The 17651-nt window shown below is 36.7% G+C and overlaps 1 protein-coding gene across 5 annotated transcripts in view; it reads right to left on the bottom strand.

Moving 5' to 3' along the window:
• The window catches only part of PPP1R13B (protein phosphatase 1 regulatory subunit 13B), a 69682-nt gene that overhangs the window by 29394 nt on the left and 22637 nt on the right, over positions 1–17651 (bottom strand). For all 5 annotated transcript variants that reach the window (XM_050336943.1, XM_050336941.1, XM_050336944.1 and 2 more), the window contains exons 2-4: positions 14635–14782; positions 7605–7724; positions 6050–6117 (exon numbers count right to left, since the gene is read on the bottom strand). In XM_050336943.1, coding sequence (XP_050192900.1) covers positions 6050–6117; positions 7605–7724; positions 14635–14782 — 336 coding nt within the window. The remainder of the gene's footprint in view (positions 1–6049; positions 6118–7604; positions 7725–14634; positions 14783–17651) is intronic.

Here is a 17651-nt window from a genome sequence, read left to right as displayed (position 1 = left end):
GGAAAAGCAAAGTCAGACCTGTACAATCAGAGAATATGCAGAGTTGGAAGGGACCCACAAGGATCATCAGGTCCAGCTCTTGACCCTGCACGTCCCCAAGAGTCACACCGTGGGAACTAAAGGTACAGATAGAGCAAATGGTGCAGTTTAGGTCTTTCCTCCTCCACAAAATGGGAAGCCATCTGTTGGCTATTATGGACTAGAAAACCACGTATTTGGTACCTGCAACTTGAACAGAACTTTCTTGGATGCCCACAAGAGCAGCAGAGCTACAAAATCTGTATACTACAAGTGAGTGTGTATAAGCCAATAAGTGCACAGTATACCATTCTGTATATTGTATCATATCCATGGCCATCTAGATAGGTATCTGGTATCTAGAGTGACAGAAATTAAAAATTAGGAGAAGACATGGAGGAAAACAGTCCTTTCACAACGTTCCACGTGGGTTCCAAGAATGTTTCCTGGTCCTGATTATTCAAACAACTCTTACACTCCTCAAAACAAGTAAGTCAGACGTTAAGAGTGAATATTAGTCAAAAACTAATGCTATCATAAATAAAATTGTAACAGGAAAATAATCACAGAGCAAGTGTGATGAAGCTTGTGAAGTTATTCTCATAAAATTTAAGTATCTAGCAATGTTGTCCATTATGGACTGAAATATATTTGAGATTGCACAGGACATGTCAAAACACTTTTCATGACATTCCAAATCCAAGAATGATGTGATTCTGCCTAAAAAGTTTAAGAGGCCTCAGAGTGAGGTATGAGGTCAGAAGCATTTGAGTTCCCCACAATTTCAGAGAAGTTCTTTCTGTGAGATCACACCATTACTGAGGTGTGAAGAGACTGGGATTTCTAGTCCAGCAAGGATTCTAAACCTATTTGTATACGTTAAAATTAGCTTTAGACTGTAATTTTTTTTTAAATTTAATTTTTTGCCTTAAATCCTTTAGTTGGATTAGTTTTTCTGGGTTTTTTTTGAAGAGCAAAATACTGCCAGCTGTCTTGAAAATGCTTCAGTCAGACTTAAAGAACTGTATCAGTCTGCAGAGGATCCAAACTCTATTAAGCTGACCTCAGAACTGAACTAGGAATGTGATAATGCAGAAGGCTGCTGTAGGGGCAGCAAGGCTCCTCTGTCTGACAGGTAAACATAATTTCAGGAATGGATGTCTTAGATAAGGGAAGATCTTTGACAGTAAAAGTGGCAGCGAAAATAATTTTTTTGGTCTTTTTAACAAAAGCAACAGAGAAAGTTGCAGCAGCAAATTAAGGAAACTTGGATCTGATTTAATTATGCTTTTATTAGGAGGTCAAAATGTTCCACAAAACTTACATGAAAATCTCTTCAGAAACAAAATATTTTTCTGCAAACTATTGAAATTCCTTGTGCCTAAACTGTTTTTTTTAAATGGAACTATTTGCTTAGACTTTGCTATGAGTCTTCAGAATCTAGATTTCAAGAGTGACATAGTTATTTGTTAATTTTGAACAAATTTGATTAAAACCTGTCTTATGTGAATGGCAGCCTCTTCCAGGCACATTGTTAAATGTTACAAACAGAAAGTACTTAATACTTACAAGCTTATATTAAATTGAATTTGCAGCTCAGCTTTGAAGAACAACTTCTATCCAGACTAAGCTCTTTATCTTTCAATATTTCAAATGAGAAACTTCAAGCAAGTACATATAATGTACTTCTCATCTTTTGAGGTTACTACCTCTGTTAAAAATGTAATTTGTTTGCGTTTTCCCTCACAATTAGATTTTTTTATATCTTCACCTGACAGGTTAGGGAAACCTATTATTATTTTGCATGTACAAGTTTACTTGTAAATGGCCCCTCCACCCCTAACAAAATGTACATTAGATGTTTAATGCCTTTTTATCTGGTTGCACTTGTAGGGATCAAATGATTAAAACTAATGAAAAATAGACAATTCTAGCCAGGTTTTGGTACCACATGTAAATCTATCTAACTTCTAAGCCTAGAATTTGACAGGCACTCAAAACCAGTGTAGCTCTACTACTGTCATGATGGAATGGAATACAGAGGCTGCATGAGATGGTATTTACTCTCCATCAGCAACCATTCACTCTCCTAAATTAAACCAGTACTATGAAAAACTGCTTTGCATGTATATATATGTAGAAGTTTTAGCTCACCTGTTAATGGAATTTCCCTAAGAATTCCCCCAGTATCTGAGTCTCCTGATGCCAAAACAGTTGGACTATTGTTGTAAACTTTTACAAAGAGCCTGATTTGATAGACTTCAACAGAAATAGTGAAGATCAGTTCTGTTATCTGATCAGCACAAAATTTTAATTCTCAACTTCATCTATTGGTCACAGTTTCAAGACTAAGAAAATTTGCAGGACTGTCTACAGTTTAGGATAATGGTGAATTTTCTTCTTTTACACAAGTTTTTTACGCTAATATTAACACAAATTTCATAGTAAGAGATAAAAGGAGGTTCCACTTTGTATTTCTTGGCAACGGCTTCAGTCAACATCCATTAAGAAAAAAGCTTATTGGTATCAGTCTTTCTCAATTGAGGAAGCAATTTTAATATTAGAAACAGCAAAAATAACTTTAGAAGAAAATGGTACAGGAGACCACAAACTGACATGTTATACTCCCCAAGTAAATTACCGAGTCTAGAATTTAATTTAAACTGAACAACTACAGCAAAGAATTATTTCTTCATATACAGACTGTTTTCATTACACTAATCTACTTTTATTTAGTCCAATACATGCGACTTCCAACATGTCCCTGTACCCCATCCTTTTTTCCCCCCCGAGCTACATCTGCTTTCCTGTTTTCTCATCTCCAGTAAATTTCTGGGTTATCTGATTACCTTTTCATCTGGACAAATGTCATCACCGGGTCAGTGCTCTTTCTGCGACTTCCCTTAAGCACATCTGATCCACTTCTTCTATCGATGGCTGCACCGGGATGGGGCTCCCCAGTCCCTCTCCTGTCTGCCACTGACCCCCAGTGGTTACACCTATATTTGCTCTGCCTCACTGTTCTCAAACTGCTGCTGCTTCCATGGAACGAAGTTTGGATCATGATAGGACATCTGGAATCAAACAAGACCCAGCACTGCATGGCCACTGTTTCATGGCCACTGATTACAGAATTAAGGAATAATTTAGGTAGAAAGGAGCCTCTGTAAGTCACCCGGTTCAATAAGCCCTGATTGGAGCAGTTGAGAATGCTCAGGGCTTTATTCAGTTAGACAGAGATTCCACAGACTCCAGCCAGTCTGTTCCAATATCTGTTACTCTCAATGAGAAAACATTTCCCCCCATATTTATTTAGAATTTCCCTTGTTACAGCTTTTGTTCAGATCCAACTGACTCAGTTACACAAGCAAAAGAAAGGAAGAGAAGGAAGAGGCAGCTGTTCTCAGAGAAGAGAAACCTTCCTAAGACACTGACCAATCTCCCTGATAAAAGGAAATGTTGAAAGTCTTATCTCCACATATCTATGCCTTTCTATACCAGCAGAAAGAGCTCAGGTCCTGATTACACCGTAATTCCGTTTCCAAGAAGTTGCAAACAAAAAGCAGACCCCAAAAGGTTACCTCAGGAATAAGAGAACTTCTCAATTTACAAAATCCCGCATAGTTTTTCCTTTGGACTTTGTTATGCAGAACGCAAAGCTCTCAGATGAACACTTACAGGTAAGCACTCCTTTTACAACAACATGTTTCCCCATGGGAAGCAACTTAGGCTATTCTATTTTTAACTTGGAAGATAATCTAATGACATTTTAGCATTTACATAATGTGATTTTAAGCTAACCACTATTTAAATAATTGCTGATCAAGCACGTATAGTTTCAAGGAACAAAAAAAAAATCCTACTGCATATGACAAAATGCCAATTAATAGAGTCATCCCATTTTAATTCCAAATAGATTACCCATCATTTTTTTCCAAGACTATTGATTCAATCAAAGCAAATATTCATCTTAAAGTTTTCTATGCATTTCACACTTGCAGTTCTAACCAGATATTAAGTAAAAATCAACTATTTCATCAGTAAAGTATAATAAAAATATACCTGAATGCAGAGTATTTGATAAGATTTGAGCTGTCTTCAATGTTCCATTGGCTTGTGTTGATTTTAGTGCTAGTCTAACATTCAGCATGCCAGTAACAATGAATAAGCCTAATGCATTACGTAAGTGTAAGCTGATTAAATCCTTGATCCTGAAGCCACCTCTTTTTCCCCCTCCCCCTCTGATTTAAAACTTAACACAATTAAAAATCTTAGTTTTAAACACTTTCAAAACATAATTTATACCATTTCGGACACAAAACCCACCACAGTTTTACATTATTATAACACCTTCAGGGTTTTGTCTTTCTTGTATTTTTAATAATTTCCTAAACCTGGTAATAGTCCTTTTTAAAGTGATCAGTTCCCTAACAAATTTTAATTTTGTGGCCAACTGTTTGGGATTAAAAAAAAAAAAAATGGCATGAAGATAGCAGTGTTATTCAAGTTACTAGGTCTAAGCTATACCCATAGAAGTTCACAACAAATTGAATTAAATATAAAGCCATGCTACCATAATTTAGTGCTGCCAGGAAGGGAGATTGTAAGGCATTCTGCACATGCCAGTCCTAATTTCCAAATATGTTATGTCTCAAATGTAGCATATATGCTACAACCTACATGGAGGAATAGATCAGGGGAGGTCATGAAAGAGTTATGTCCCCCCAGCAGTTTAGAGCACTATGATCTCACTACATTGTCAATATGACAATGGAAGCAGGATAAACGGATCCGTGCAGCAGAGGGTATCAGCCAGTGTTCTCTACAGAAAAGGAACGTAGAAAGCAATACATGATTAACTGCTTTGAATAGGGAAAAAAATTCCTTCCACTGGGCCCACAGGCCATCCACAAAACAAGCTGCAAAGACCCGCAAACTGACTAAACAACTTTGTGGCTACGTGCGCACGGGTGTGAATTTTTCATGTTAATTATCAGGCAATGCACAGAATTGTTGCATCTGCAGAATTATTTTTAACATTTTAGTTATCGTTTTTATTTAAGACCTCTCAGCTTGAAAAACCTGGTTTGTTTGCTTTTACACTTTTTAAGCAGTGTTTCACTCTGAGAAACAGCCATATGCACATTTGAAAAACGACAGTGTTTCATAGGGACAATATAACTATTAATTGGTGACCCCAAGTGCTTTAATTGAAATTTTAAAATGTTTAAAAATAGCAAACTGTAGCTATAGTGCTTCAGTAAAGGCAGGAGAATGGCCCTGAGCAAACGAGAGCAGACTACTATCTGCAGAGTCTTCATTAGTCCTGAGGACGAGATGAGAGAAGAAAGTAGGAGGAGTTTCAGCTCAGGAGTGGAAGGTTTTTAAGCCATGGTAATTTTGAAAGAGATTTACTATGTTTTACTTGTAAAAGAGAGAATGTTCAAACCAGGATTCACAGGTTGCCTATGCTATGCAACATGCATTTTAAATTAGAAATCTAGTTTGATTTTAGTTAAAAAAAACAGGTGTAGAAATGAGCCAAGTTCATAAAACAACAGTATAAAGAGATGGCTCTGAGGGGTAAGCAAGCTCTTCTACAAGCATCTGAAAACATCCCAATCCCTAGATACATTCTCATGTTTTAACATATGAGGCTACATCATAAATCAATAGCAGTGAGAAAAATAAAACAAGAAAAGATATCTGGACAGGCAATACTAGCATGAAAGAATAATACAGTAGTTTTTTTCTTCACACAGAATAAATAAAACAGATTTGAACATTCAGTAATTAATAAGACTCTGGAGCTTCTCACATCACATACATGAACTTCTTTCTAGACAGAAAATTTAGAGTAGCTGATGCAAAAGACATATTGTCCCATTCAATTTACAACAAAACCAAACCATCAAACCAGAACAAGATATTTTTTCACCAGTTCCCACCACAACATCTTGAAAAGTAGTAATTTTTAAAGCATTAAATATTTGAGTGGCATTGATCCAAACCTTTAGGACTTATTACATACCCCATTCTCTGTACGTTTCTCCACAGGTATATTTATGCCATTTCTTTGATTTTGGGCTTGACGGCCACCTAAAAGTAAAGTATCACTCTTAGTGCAAAGTTCAGTTTTCAGCACAAACGGGTTTTACTCTTGAATCTGTTCTTGAATGTACAGGTAACGTTCTGTTCAAGAATTTACACAAAACTTTTATCTGTTAATTTTTATTCTGCCAGTTCCACCTCTTTTCTATCAGGCTATCAGCAGAAATAAAGCATTTACTTCACAAACCTCCTCAGTTAAAAGCACAGACATGCAGCTCTACTTTTCTGACTTCTGCTTAGGCAGTATGTCTTGAAGAGCAGTGTAGTGAGTGTGACTACACAAATTTCATGATCTGCATCCATAGGAAGCCATAGCTTCAATTTAATACATTATAAATATATATAGAAGAGGAAACTTTTCTAATTTCCAAAGTTATAAACAACTTCAAACTACAAATTGATTCATAAGTCATTGACAAATGAATGGAACTGTGCATGCATGGTTCAGAAGCAACATTTTCCTTATACATGAAACTCTGTGGCTTCAGGTGTATCTTAAATTTCTTAACCTACTTTATATTTGCCTTGCACAAAGGATGAGAATTTTATGAAGTACCTAATTAACACAGAATTCCTCATACATTTTTGGGCTTGCTACTTCTGAATTCAAAACAAGCAGGAACAACTTAAAAATAGGAGAAGAAACCTCAGCTGAAAGCAATAAGGAGTCAGCCAAGACTTGAAATCCTGCTGTTAGAAGTAGTCAGATTAGTTGAATGAGTAAGGATAATCTGAGCATGCACACATCTCACTGAGACACCTTTCCTGTCCTTCAGACAGTCTGACAGCTATTAAGTATATAATACCCAGCCTCAGAGCTCTTCTCATAAATTAGAGTGCAGTCTACACTAGTAAGTTCAGAAAACTAAAACCCTTCTATGTTTTTATTCTGGTCTTTTTAAGAAAGCCTGCTTTATAGGGCACTGTTTACTATAAACACTTCTCCTGTAGAACCAAGCAGAGCAGTGATTTTTCAAGATGCAAATTATCACCACTATTAAATATACCTCCATGAAGTACTGAAAAGTAAAGGCCCTGAAACCTCTGCCAATGATGTCTGCAAAATAGACTTGAGTTTCTAAGGGAGCCAAAGGAGTTTACAAGTCTCTCTCTGGTGCAACTGAAAGAAAAGGAGGTCAAAAAGAATAATCCCAACCTCTAAAAATGTAGGGACTTGCTTTCAATAGGAAAAAACTGCCTCAAGTCTCTAATACCCACCAACACTTTTGGATCAAAATTAAGATCAGAATAGAAACTGATCTTACTATTACTCAGCAGACTGGTAGAAATTATTCTAGAGGAAGAAAGAGAACAAGAATAAATGTGCCACTGAGGAAGGTTCAAAATGATTTTGGTACAAGGAGGTTGTATTACATACAGCTATTGAAATTCACTGAAAGAACTGATAACCAAGCTCACTTCAGAAATCTTCGGAATATGTTTTGGTAACAACACTACAGGATGACTGTACTTACTCTGTTCATTGCTTTCAGCTGGTGACTCCTCATGACGAAGAAAAAACTTCACCTCTTCCCTGCGGGGACCCCATTTCTGTAGGTGGTCATACATCATGTGATCGAAGGGTATGGGACGTTCTAAAGGCACAAGACCAAAACAAAACTTGTTACAACTCCTTTAAATTAAGCAAAGTTATACAAAACTGTTACTAAGGATCAGAATATCCTTCTGGGTGGCAATTGAATCGATCCTATGTATTTTGTCTTATGCAGAGTCAAAGAAACAGGCATCAGCAGTTGCACGGTACTAAAAGCTGGCTTGTTGCTGTGACACAGCTCAGTGTCCCGCAGCAGGACATGAACAGTTGGCAAAACCAGCCAAAAAAATATCAGTGTTTAGTAACCCTAATTTAGGAAATAGCAACTTTGCTTCCCATCACCACCAGATGGGTATTTTGTTCTATTATTAAAGTGATTCTTTCAGTTTGAATCTCTGGGTTTCCACTCAGCCTAAAAGCCTTATCATTATAATGACATTTCATCTCCTAAGAACTTGAGCAGGCGCTCCCACTCCAGTACACTATGCTAGACATTAACTTCCACTGCATCTGGAATTACTGGCAACTCATTGAACAAATAGAGACTAAATTCTATGCAGCAGTCAGTATCTTTGTTTTTCCCTAAAGAAACAGAAAACATAGTGTAGCTTTTCCTTCCAAATTGATACAATATATTAAGATGCTGCACACTATGTAATCAGTATTTCCAAACGAAAATACATTTAAAAAGTGAAGTTTTTCACTGCTTCCATAATAATGCTTGTATTTATTATCAAACATTTTTATTAAGGTAAGAAAATCTCCATTTTGAGATCTAATACTAAGCACAGTATTAAAATACATCTTCTAAACAGAGTAAAACTATACAGGAAGATATTTAATTAGCTTTCCTACATGCAGTACCATGTCCAACCAATACTAGTAAAGAAAATCATGCATCAATGGAAACCAAAAGCTGAATTTTGCATTCTTCATTGTTAAAAGCAAAATGCTTTTGGCTGCCAAAACCCAAACCACTGCATGTCCTACCAGGAAAAGCACCACTAACAACGAGTTATCCATTTCATACTTTACCCATTTGACATGAGAAGACAAAACGATTCAAAGATATAAGGGAAATCTTGGGGAATGCTTGGGAAAACCACATCACAAATATACCTTTATATAACAAAATTCAGCTGAAGTTATAAGCCTTGTGAACTACATAGATGTGTAGATGTCTTGATACTCTCGGGATGCTTAATTGTACTACAGAACAATACATTTTTATCACTTGTTTCACAATGCATTTAACACAGTAAAGTGTTTTGTCAAAATATGTCATGTCAAATATGTATGTGATTAACACAATTTAGCCACAGTTAGGTCTAGCTGCTTTCACTGGGGAAGGGTCATTTAAACCACAAGCTAATTATATTCATCACCTGACTGGTTACATATCTTTCAAAAAAACCTGCAAACCAAACAAAAACAAACAAACAAAAAAATCACACCTGGATTTTAAAAAATAATAGATAATTTTCTTAATTTCAGCTTGTTCCTCACTCAAGTGGAGTCCAAGAAACATTGTCAATAATGTTTATGCACACAAGAATAAGGTCAGTGGCTTATTACAACTCAGTTCTTAAGCAGGAATTTTAAAAACATGATTTTCAGGTTTTTCAACTCCTAAAGTAAAGTAGGATTTCAAGTGCTTTGAAGCATATCCACTAGAATTGCAGCATGAGCCTTCTAAAGATCACAGAGTGTTTAATATTTAAGTGGTTTAGTTCAGAGACTTTAGGACACAGAAGATATGAATCTTTAGGAATTTCTCCCAAATAGAAAAATTGCCAGGTAAACCCAGCTAGAACTGAAGCTTAGTAAGAGGGTACTAAGAAACTGGATGTCTGAACAGGGCTGGGCTAATTCTGGAATGGTGAGGAGTGGCTGCAGCCTCGCTCCTGGTTAAGCTGGTCTCCCATTAAAAGTAATGGGAGTTTGTCAAACTAACTCCTAGGAGCCAAATGAAGAGGTTTCATTTACATAATGTACCTTAAATAATTAAGGCTAATATTTTTCAGACATGACAATGGAAAGAAACGGCAAAGACATTTTCTACTACTTGTGCACTTCTTTTACAAAATCAATTTGGGATACGTTGCCCTAAATTAGGCAGAAAACAGGTTAAAGTAGTAACAGCATCATCAGCATCACTGAAGCAGATGAAAGATAAAGAAGCACTAACCACTCTGTGCAACTTGGCTACATGACACAGATTCAGAAAAGAAAAAGGAAGAAGAAATGGACACAAACACTTGACACAAGGCACAGTGAGAATTGAAGTCTCCATTCCTTTCCTCAGTTTAAATCCTTTAAATCGATTAAAATTGCAAGAAGAAAGCATGATCTTATATTGGTTGTATAATAGTAGAAAGAGAGATTTTCTGGAAATCTTTGTTCTTTAAGAACCAAAATCAAAACAAAATGAAGAGAAACGCTACAGTTAAACTTTTCCCAATTGTTAGAGCTTCAGACATATTTCACAGAATATGCTGAGTTGGAAGGGACCCAAAAGGATCACCGAGTCCAACCCTTAGCACTGCATATTTGTTCCCTGATTGTTTTCACAATAGTACTTCAAACATTTTTTTTTAGTTAAATAGAAGAGCATGAAGGAAAGGTTACACAGGAAAACGAGTGTAGAGTAATAATTAACAGGTTGGGTCCCTATACTTTAATATATCAAGCATTATCTAGAGAATATTTGTTTTAATGATTAAGTGGAAAACGATGATGTATGCATATATCCATACTTATTTGCAAAAACTGCCTTAGATTTTTAAGTTGGATCAAAATTCTAAAATATTTTTGAGAACTGAGCTAGACTCCTTTGCTTTTAAGTAGAAGTGTTGAGGATGGGCTAGTTTTAAGTACTCTGAAATGAAACACCCTGTAAGACAAACACAGATACTGCACCACCGTTTCAGAAGGGAGTTGCAAAATCCTTCTGTTGGAACTACATATCCACTACTTAAACTAAGTTTCAGGTTTCAGAATCTCTTTTTATCCTGAGTAGAAGTATCCTGCTAAATATGTAATAAACACAATTATGCCTGCTCTACATGAAACCAGAATACAAAGTAATGGATTATCTCTACAGGGGGACTTCACTGTGAGATCTGGAATGAGTCTTTTTCCCCCAGGTTTGCAGAAGTACACTTGTAGTAAGCAACTATTTCTTTCACACCCACTTGCCTCTAAGTTACCACTACATTGAGGAATATCAGTTATGACCAAATGCTGAAGGGCATTCCAGGTGTAAATGAAGTGAACTATTGGGTGGATTTAAAGGTTGAAATACATTTTCTCTCGACACACACTACAAGTTCCTGGCATCACACCTGTCTTTCCACCTCCTTACCAACTGCTATTTGCAATAGCTAGGGAATGAGGAAGAATATTCTGTGTTTTGTTCTGCTGTTACAGTATGAGAAATCTATGTAAAAAGAGGAAGCTTCAAATTGACAAAGCACAAGGTGGTACAAAGTATACTGATGTATCAGGCACGAATGCTATTGACTTTTTCAGCTATTACTCATCTCAGGAAACTGGAGAGGGAACAGAGAATGAAATACCAAAATCAAATGTGAATAAGCCAAACACTTAGGTCATGCAGCTCTGAGAAGAATCAGCTTAACTTTAATGCAAAGAATACCTAAACTACTTTACAACTCATGGGAAGCTCTTCAACCATTTCTTTGTCACACAAAAAAACCCAGATAAAAGCTACAATAATAAATAAACAAGTATGTTTTCCAACAGCTAGGTCATTGTAATCTTCCTCTGAACTCTAAAAATCTTACATAAGTTTTGGAACCAAACTTGCATGGATTCTAATACCATTTTTCTGGAAGAAAAACAGTCTCTCTCACCCCCTAAAAGTAAAAATGAAGTGTTTCTCATTTATCTGTACATACAAATCCAGAACAGGAAGATTATTGGAAGAGACAGTATTTTGTCAGATCAATGCAATTTGGAAATTAGACAAGCTTTTGGGCAGACAGACCGTTATTTGTACTGATAATAGAACTATAAGCCACAAGCCCTGATGCTTTGGATTTGAATAGACATGCTTTATTCAGCTGGGCTACCTAAAAGAAGCTGTGGCTACCTGGAAAGAAGGGGGAGTTAAGCACATTCACAAGAGCACAGGTAGAGAGCTCTCTCTTACCGAGAGGGTTGTGATTTGTCATCTGTGCCACATGGAGAGAGTGACAGGAAAACAGACCACTTACAGTGTGTGACTAAATCTAATGTGTTTATTCAGCCCATGATGTGCTGTATTTGGTTTTGAATTTTATTTTCCAAAATGTCCTCTGAAAGAACACTTGTGGACCTCCCTTGAGGATAAGGGCTGAGGGATCAGAGACTGTGTAATAGAAGAGATAAAATATACTCTTCCACTGGCAGAACCTGCAGCAGTTTCATTCCAAATTGCTTCACACTTCCAACTCAGAACCATGGTTTAAAGTTTTTTGTTGTTGCAGCTGTTTCATGTAACTGTGTAGACTCCTGTTTCCTATATGAGATCTTTGCTCCAAGCAAAATTATTTTTAAAAACTTCAACGGAAAGAGTTCAGTTTAGTTCTCAAGAGCAGCAGAAGGAAAAGTTATCATATTTACACCCTGTTAAAAAAAACCCAAAACTGTTTCACTGAGAAATTTATGTACCCCAGACTTTGGGTCAAGAAGCTGAGGTGACAGATTTTGTAACAGTATCCTACATTTAAGAACAACAAAATAAATGCCTGTGCCAAAATTTCTGTCAGAGAACCTTAAAACCAGTGTGCAGGAAGCAGGACATCTTTTTTGCTGACAGTACAGGCCCATTTGAAAGATCCAGAAACATATGCAAGTGTTTAATTCTCTCTTTCATTCCCTCTAGTCTTTTCTGTTCCACACTTTCAGTGGAATAGATCTATACAGTTATCACCTTGGGAATTTACCAAGTGAATTTACCAAATTCACAAAGATTTGTGAATCTCGCACTTTCGTGTGAGTTTTAAAAGAAACTTGGAGCCAACAACAAGTAGAAGCTCTGGGCAGGATTCTGCTCCTACACTTCAGTGTCTCCATGTAAATCTCTGCTTCAGGACACTGGGTGACATACAGTGCTCAAAGTTAACAGACAACAATCAGCTGAAATCAGTGATCTCCATGTGCTACTCACCGTAACACCCAGATCTCCACTGACTTTAATGGGACCAAAGACACATGATTCTCAGGGTAGTTACCTAAAATTTAGTCTTAGTCTCTCCATCACAACTTCCTGGATAAGTTTTATTTCCCACTTCATAGAAACTTTTAGCTTTAGAAATCTAACACTTTAAAAAAATAACATAATGCATCCACAGATAAAATATTTTCTCAATCTCAAAAGTTATAGAAAAGCTGTGCTTCTAAGGTCCAAGGGTTGTGAGGTATAAGTGTTCCAGGAAGATGCTGTGGATCACTTTTCCACTTTCCAGTCACCCTTTGAAGCTGTTGACAACATTCTTCCCTGCATTTTTTAAGAACTACACCCTCAAAGTATTGTGAAAGCATGTTACATTTTCATAGACAAGTGATTGGAAAATATTAGAGGTATCTGAGTGTCATTAAAAAAAGTCTGCAGACCCATTTTAGAAACTGGTGATGCAGTTGGTATCATACACTCTCCATTTTCTAAATTCCCAACTGGAAAAAGTTTTACCCCTCCTGCAAGTTCTATCCTTAAAGACAATTTTCTAAGTAACCATATATTGAATTTGTGTTCCTAGAACTGCAGACATGCTTAACCTCTCCCCTGCTCCCTCTTGCCTAAACTGAGTTTTCATCCAGTTAGGAAATTACTACTTGAGGCACCTTTTCCCTTTAGAAAGTCTTAGAACACTTTAGAAGAGAGGAGAAATAGTTTTCCCAGGAGGAAAATATTCTAGACTGCTAACAGGTAAAAGCTGCAAAAGCATCTGAATAATGCCTATTTTGTCTGGCAAAAAGCCCCTGATCAAAATAAGACACCTCTATGCAAAATTTAAGAATTCGATATCAAGTTATGACCTCATCAGTCTTTATACAGAACAAATGACACAAAACAGCTTGAATGAGGATGATCTCAGTAACTAAGAGATAAGAACAGGGGAGTTGAACCAGATTATCTATAAGGTCCCTTCCATCCCAAACCATTCTTTCATCCTATTCTGATTCCATGAGCACACCTGTTATCCTCACCCATCTACCAATTCTTCTTACATCCATACACTGATAAACTATAACCTGGAAGCTTGTACTACTCACAATTGCAAGAATCCATCTAGGAACAGAATCCATCACAGGTGGATTTGGACACATTCTTGAAAAAAACAAAAGGCCTGCCCTGTTATTCTATGAAATGACAATTGCAATACAAATAGGATATGGGCACTACTACCTGCCCCAAGAGAGGCTGTCAAATCTTTGAGAGGAAATGTTCATGCATGTCCTGGAGATACTGTCCCATTCTGGCATAATGCTGCCTGCAGAACATCAGCTCTTCATGATACAGAAGGAAAAGTCTATACCCTTTCTTAAACTTCAGGCTGTGTTCACATGTCTAACAGTGAGAAAACAGGACTGGAAAGAGGGCAGGTGGTGATCTGCACCCACTGACTGTAAGAAAACATCCCAAGATTCCCTACTGTCATTTAAATATGCTCCATTCTATCTGAAAAACAGAAATAAAGAACACTAACAGATCCTATACACGCATTTTATCGAGTGCTCCATACTCAGGAAGAAAACAGGAAAAAAAAAAGATTCAAGAATTACACTGATCTCTACAGATATTGATTTACCATACTTTGTGTAAGTTTGCTAGAAGAAAAAGAAACGAAGAACAATTTGAAAAAAATTAATACTTAAAAGTCAGCCTTGCTTTTTTATAACTGGCACACATATTTACATCCATTTCCACTGAACATTTTACTTACCATTTCCACGCCATACTTCAGCCAGATGGCAGCTCCCTTCTCCAGGCTCTTTGCAGAACTCCACTACATCGCGACAGGTTGTTTCTGGTGTAATTGGAACTTCTGTCAGAATCTGTTCATTGTTGCTCAGAAACACAGTTAATATCATCTGAAAGAAATGAAACAAAATGCAGAAGAATATTAAAAAAAAAAAAAAAGACAACAACAAGATTAGTGGTAAAATTTATAATCCCTTGGTAAATGGAAATGTATGCCTATGATTGGCTACCATGGTTGGTTCCAAGGTAGTTTTCCAGATTCTTATAACTTGACAAAGATTTAGTCTTCTGTGTTGATTTTTTTTCGACAGTGCATTGAATTGACAGGTTTTTTTACAAGCTTCAGCTGAAATGGTTTAGTTCTTGAAAATAAGGTTGTGAGGGAAGGAACTATGGCTGTGTTGAATGCTTGAAATCATAGTGTTTGAATGTTGAAATTAAATACATACTTTAGCAAAGTAACCAGAAGCTGCAGGTTGTATTCAAAGACAAGTATTCCTATGATACACTAAATCCTCTGAAAGACACCTGACCCCAAGCTAAGTTTAATATTAAACAAATAATTTTATCCATTGTCTCTGCACCTTAGTTTCCCATCTGTAGTCACAGTGCTGTTCTGTAAACTCATGAGGATGGAACAGAGATAGTGTGATGTTTAGAAGGCAAAAGATACCATATTAATAGGTGTCCCTAAAGAACATGACAAAATTAGTGACTTTGTCTGCTAAGACAGTTCTTCCAGATCTTGCCCATAAATAAAATGTGGCATCACATACTGAACCACAAAGACTAAAGCCAACTATTTAAAAGCTCTTGATTAAACAAGTACTTTCCACTTAAACATAAGTTGTGCTTCAATTTGCATAGGCAATTCTTAAAAACATCCATAATACTTTTATCTGTGGGACACATACATCAGCCAAACTGGAGATTTGCATTAATAACAGCTAGATACTGAGCGAGAGCAGTCTGTCTAATTTAGAAGTAGACTCAGGACAAATTCCAAGAAAGCCCAGGCTTCAAGCTCTCAGTCTCCTGTCAGTCCTCCAGGCTATTTCAGTCCATGTTTCTACTCTCCCTCAGCCTGCCAAGTTTGCATGCTGTATCCTGAAGTTTTCAAGTACCCACACTTCAACACAAAAAGCAGCCAAGACTGTAAATACACCAGAATTCACCCCTGAGTTTCTCCATCAGCAGCATGAAGGAAGCCACAGTAAAAGCTATAGTACAAGCTGGAGGAAGTTACAAGATGCAGCCAACAGATAATAATTAAAGTGCCTGTAACCATCTGCAGTAAACACCTCAAAATGTTATTTTTCCCTCAACAGAAGATTCAGACATAGTCCCAATATTCAGTGGCTGTGGATTGTATGTATTGTTTTACATAATGAGTATCTGATATGGAATCTAGTACTGGAATTTGACCTCATATTTAAGAAGAAAGAGTCATATATATGAACATAAGCCAACAGGCTTAGAAGAAACCTTAAGAGGTCATCTAATGAAGTCTCTTGGCCTCAGGCAGGATCAACTATACCCACATTACTCTGCAGAGATGCTTGTTTAACCTGTTCTGAAAAGGCTTTCATGATGGAAATTCCACCACTTCCCCAACCATCCACTCCAGAAATCCAGGATGCCTGTTGCAAGAGGAAGTTTCTTAAGTCTAGTTAAAACTTTCCTTACCACTATTTAAACCCCCTAGTTCTTCTAGCCACAGGGGTAATAGAGAACTCATTTTTTTCCTTTTTCCCCCTCTGCAGTTAAATTTAAGGAACATATAAATATGTAAATAAATTAAGTAAATTAAACAACACCAGTTTGACAGAAAGTTATTAACACCATTATTCTAAATAGTTTCCCCATAACACTTGAAAGCAAAATAAAACCCAAGCTTCCCAAACTTTATGAGACCATCAAGAGACCTTGGCTTCATTGAAGTCATGATATGATGCATATTTCCTCTTAATCATCTGCATGAAAGACCAGTTATCTCAGCATGAAAGGATAAATGGAATGGCTTAAAACCATGTCATTTTACGTAGTTTCCAAGTTTTGATTTTCTTATTGCTGTAAAAGTAACACTGGCCCAGGAAACTTATTTCATGTCTTCAAGATTATCTATCTGCTTCTGCAGACAGGCTGAAAAAGAAAGAAAAAGCCTTGGAGGTGTGAGTTATTCTACGTATCTCAGTCAATTCTCCATAAATTCAGATCTCAAGCACTGCATAAACTCAAAGGCCCCTTGGCAAGACGAGGCCAAAGTTTGTTGTGTGTCAATCACACCACTTGATTCCCTGAGTTCAGAGTGTACCAGTATTGTCCCTGCAAAGTTGTGTGTCACAGTTTCAGCCCAGGGAAAGGTATCTCTATCCACTAATGAGGAAGCGAGGTGCTGCAGCCAACTATTGTCATAATACTCCTCAAGGAAACTTGATTGAGTAAGGATTTATTTTTAACAGCTTGTCTGACTAATACCAAAGGAACTGAAACACCGCACTGTGAAACAAATGTCCTGAAACATACACACGACTCAAAGTATTGAAAATTAATATATTGTAATATTAATTGGATTTTCAAGTCAGTGTCATAGCTGTCCCTATCTATGGTGGGGATGGAATAAGAATCAGAGGTATTTTATAGCAATCACATACAAAGAAGTATTGATGGAGCCTGGAAATTTGAAGCATACACATGAAATACACAATACACTGACCTAAATCAGCTTTATGAAAAAAAAAAAAATCCTTAGTCAAAGATTAGGACACAGGAGAACTGGTAAGTCCTTTGATTTTTTTAAAAAAATTGATTCATAAATAGGAACATCTGTATAAAACCCATGACCATAACCATTGTAACATTTCTTTGGTAATCTCTCAATTCAACCATTCACAACTTTTAATACCTGAACATAATGTTACACAAAAGGATCAATCTAACACTCATGAGCAAGTCACCTCAGGGCTTTTAAATCATATA

This window comes from Myiozetetes cayanensis, unplaced genomic scaffold (genome assembly GCF_022539395.1).
Source record: "Myiozetetes cayanensis isolate MyiCay16 unplaced genomic scaffold, myiCay2020 scf6-25, whole genome shotgun sequence".
NCBI classification, from domain to species: domain Eukaryota; kingdom Metazoa; phylum Chordata; class Aves; order Passeriformes; family Tyrannidae; genus Myiozetetes; species Myiozetetes cayanensis.
Note: the sequence above shows the minus strand (reverse complement) of the source record. Positions and strands in the feature narration are given on the sequence as shown.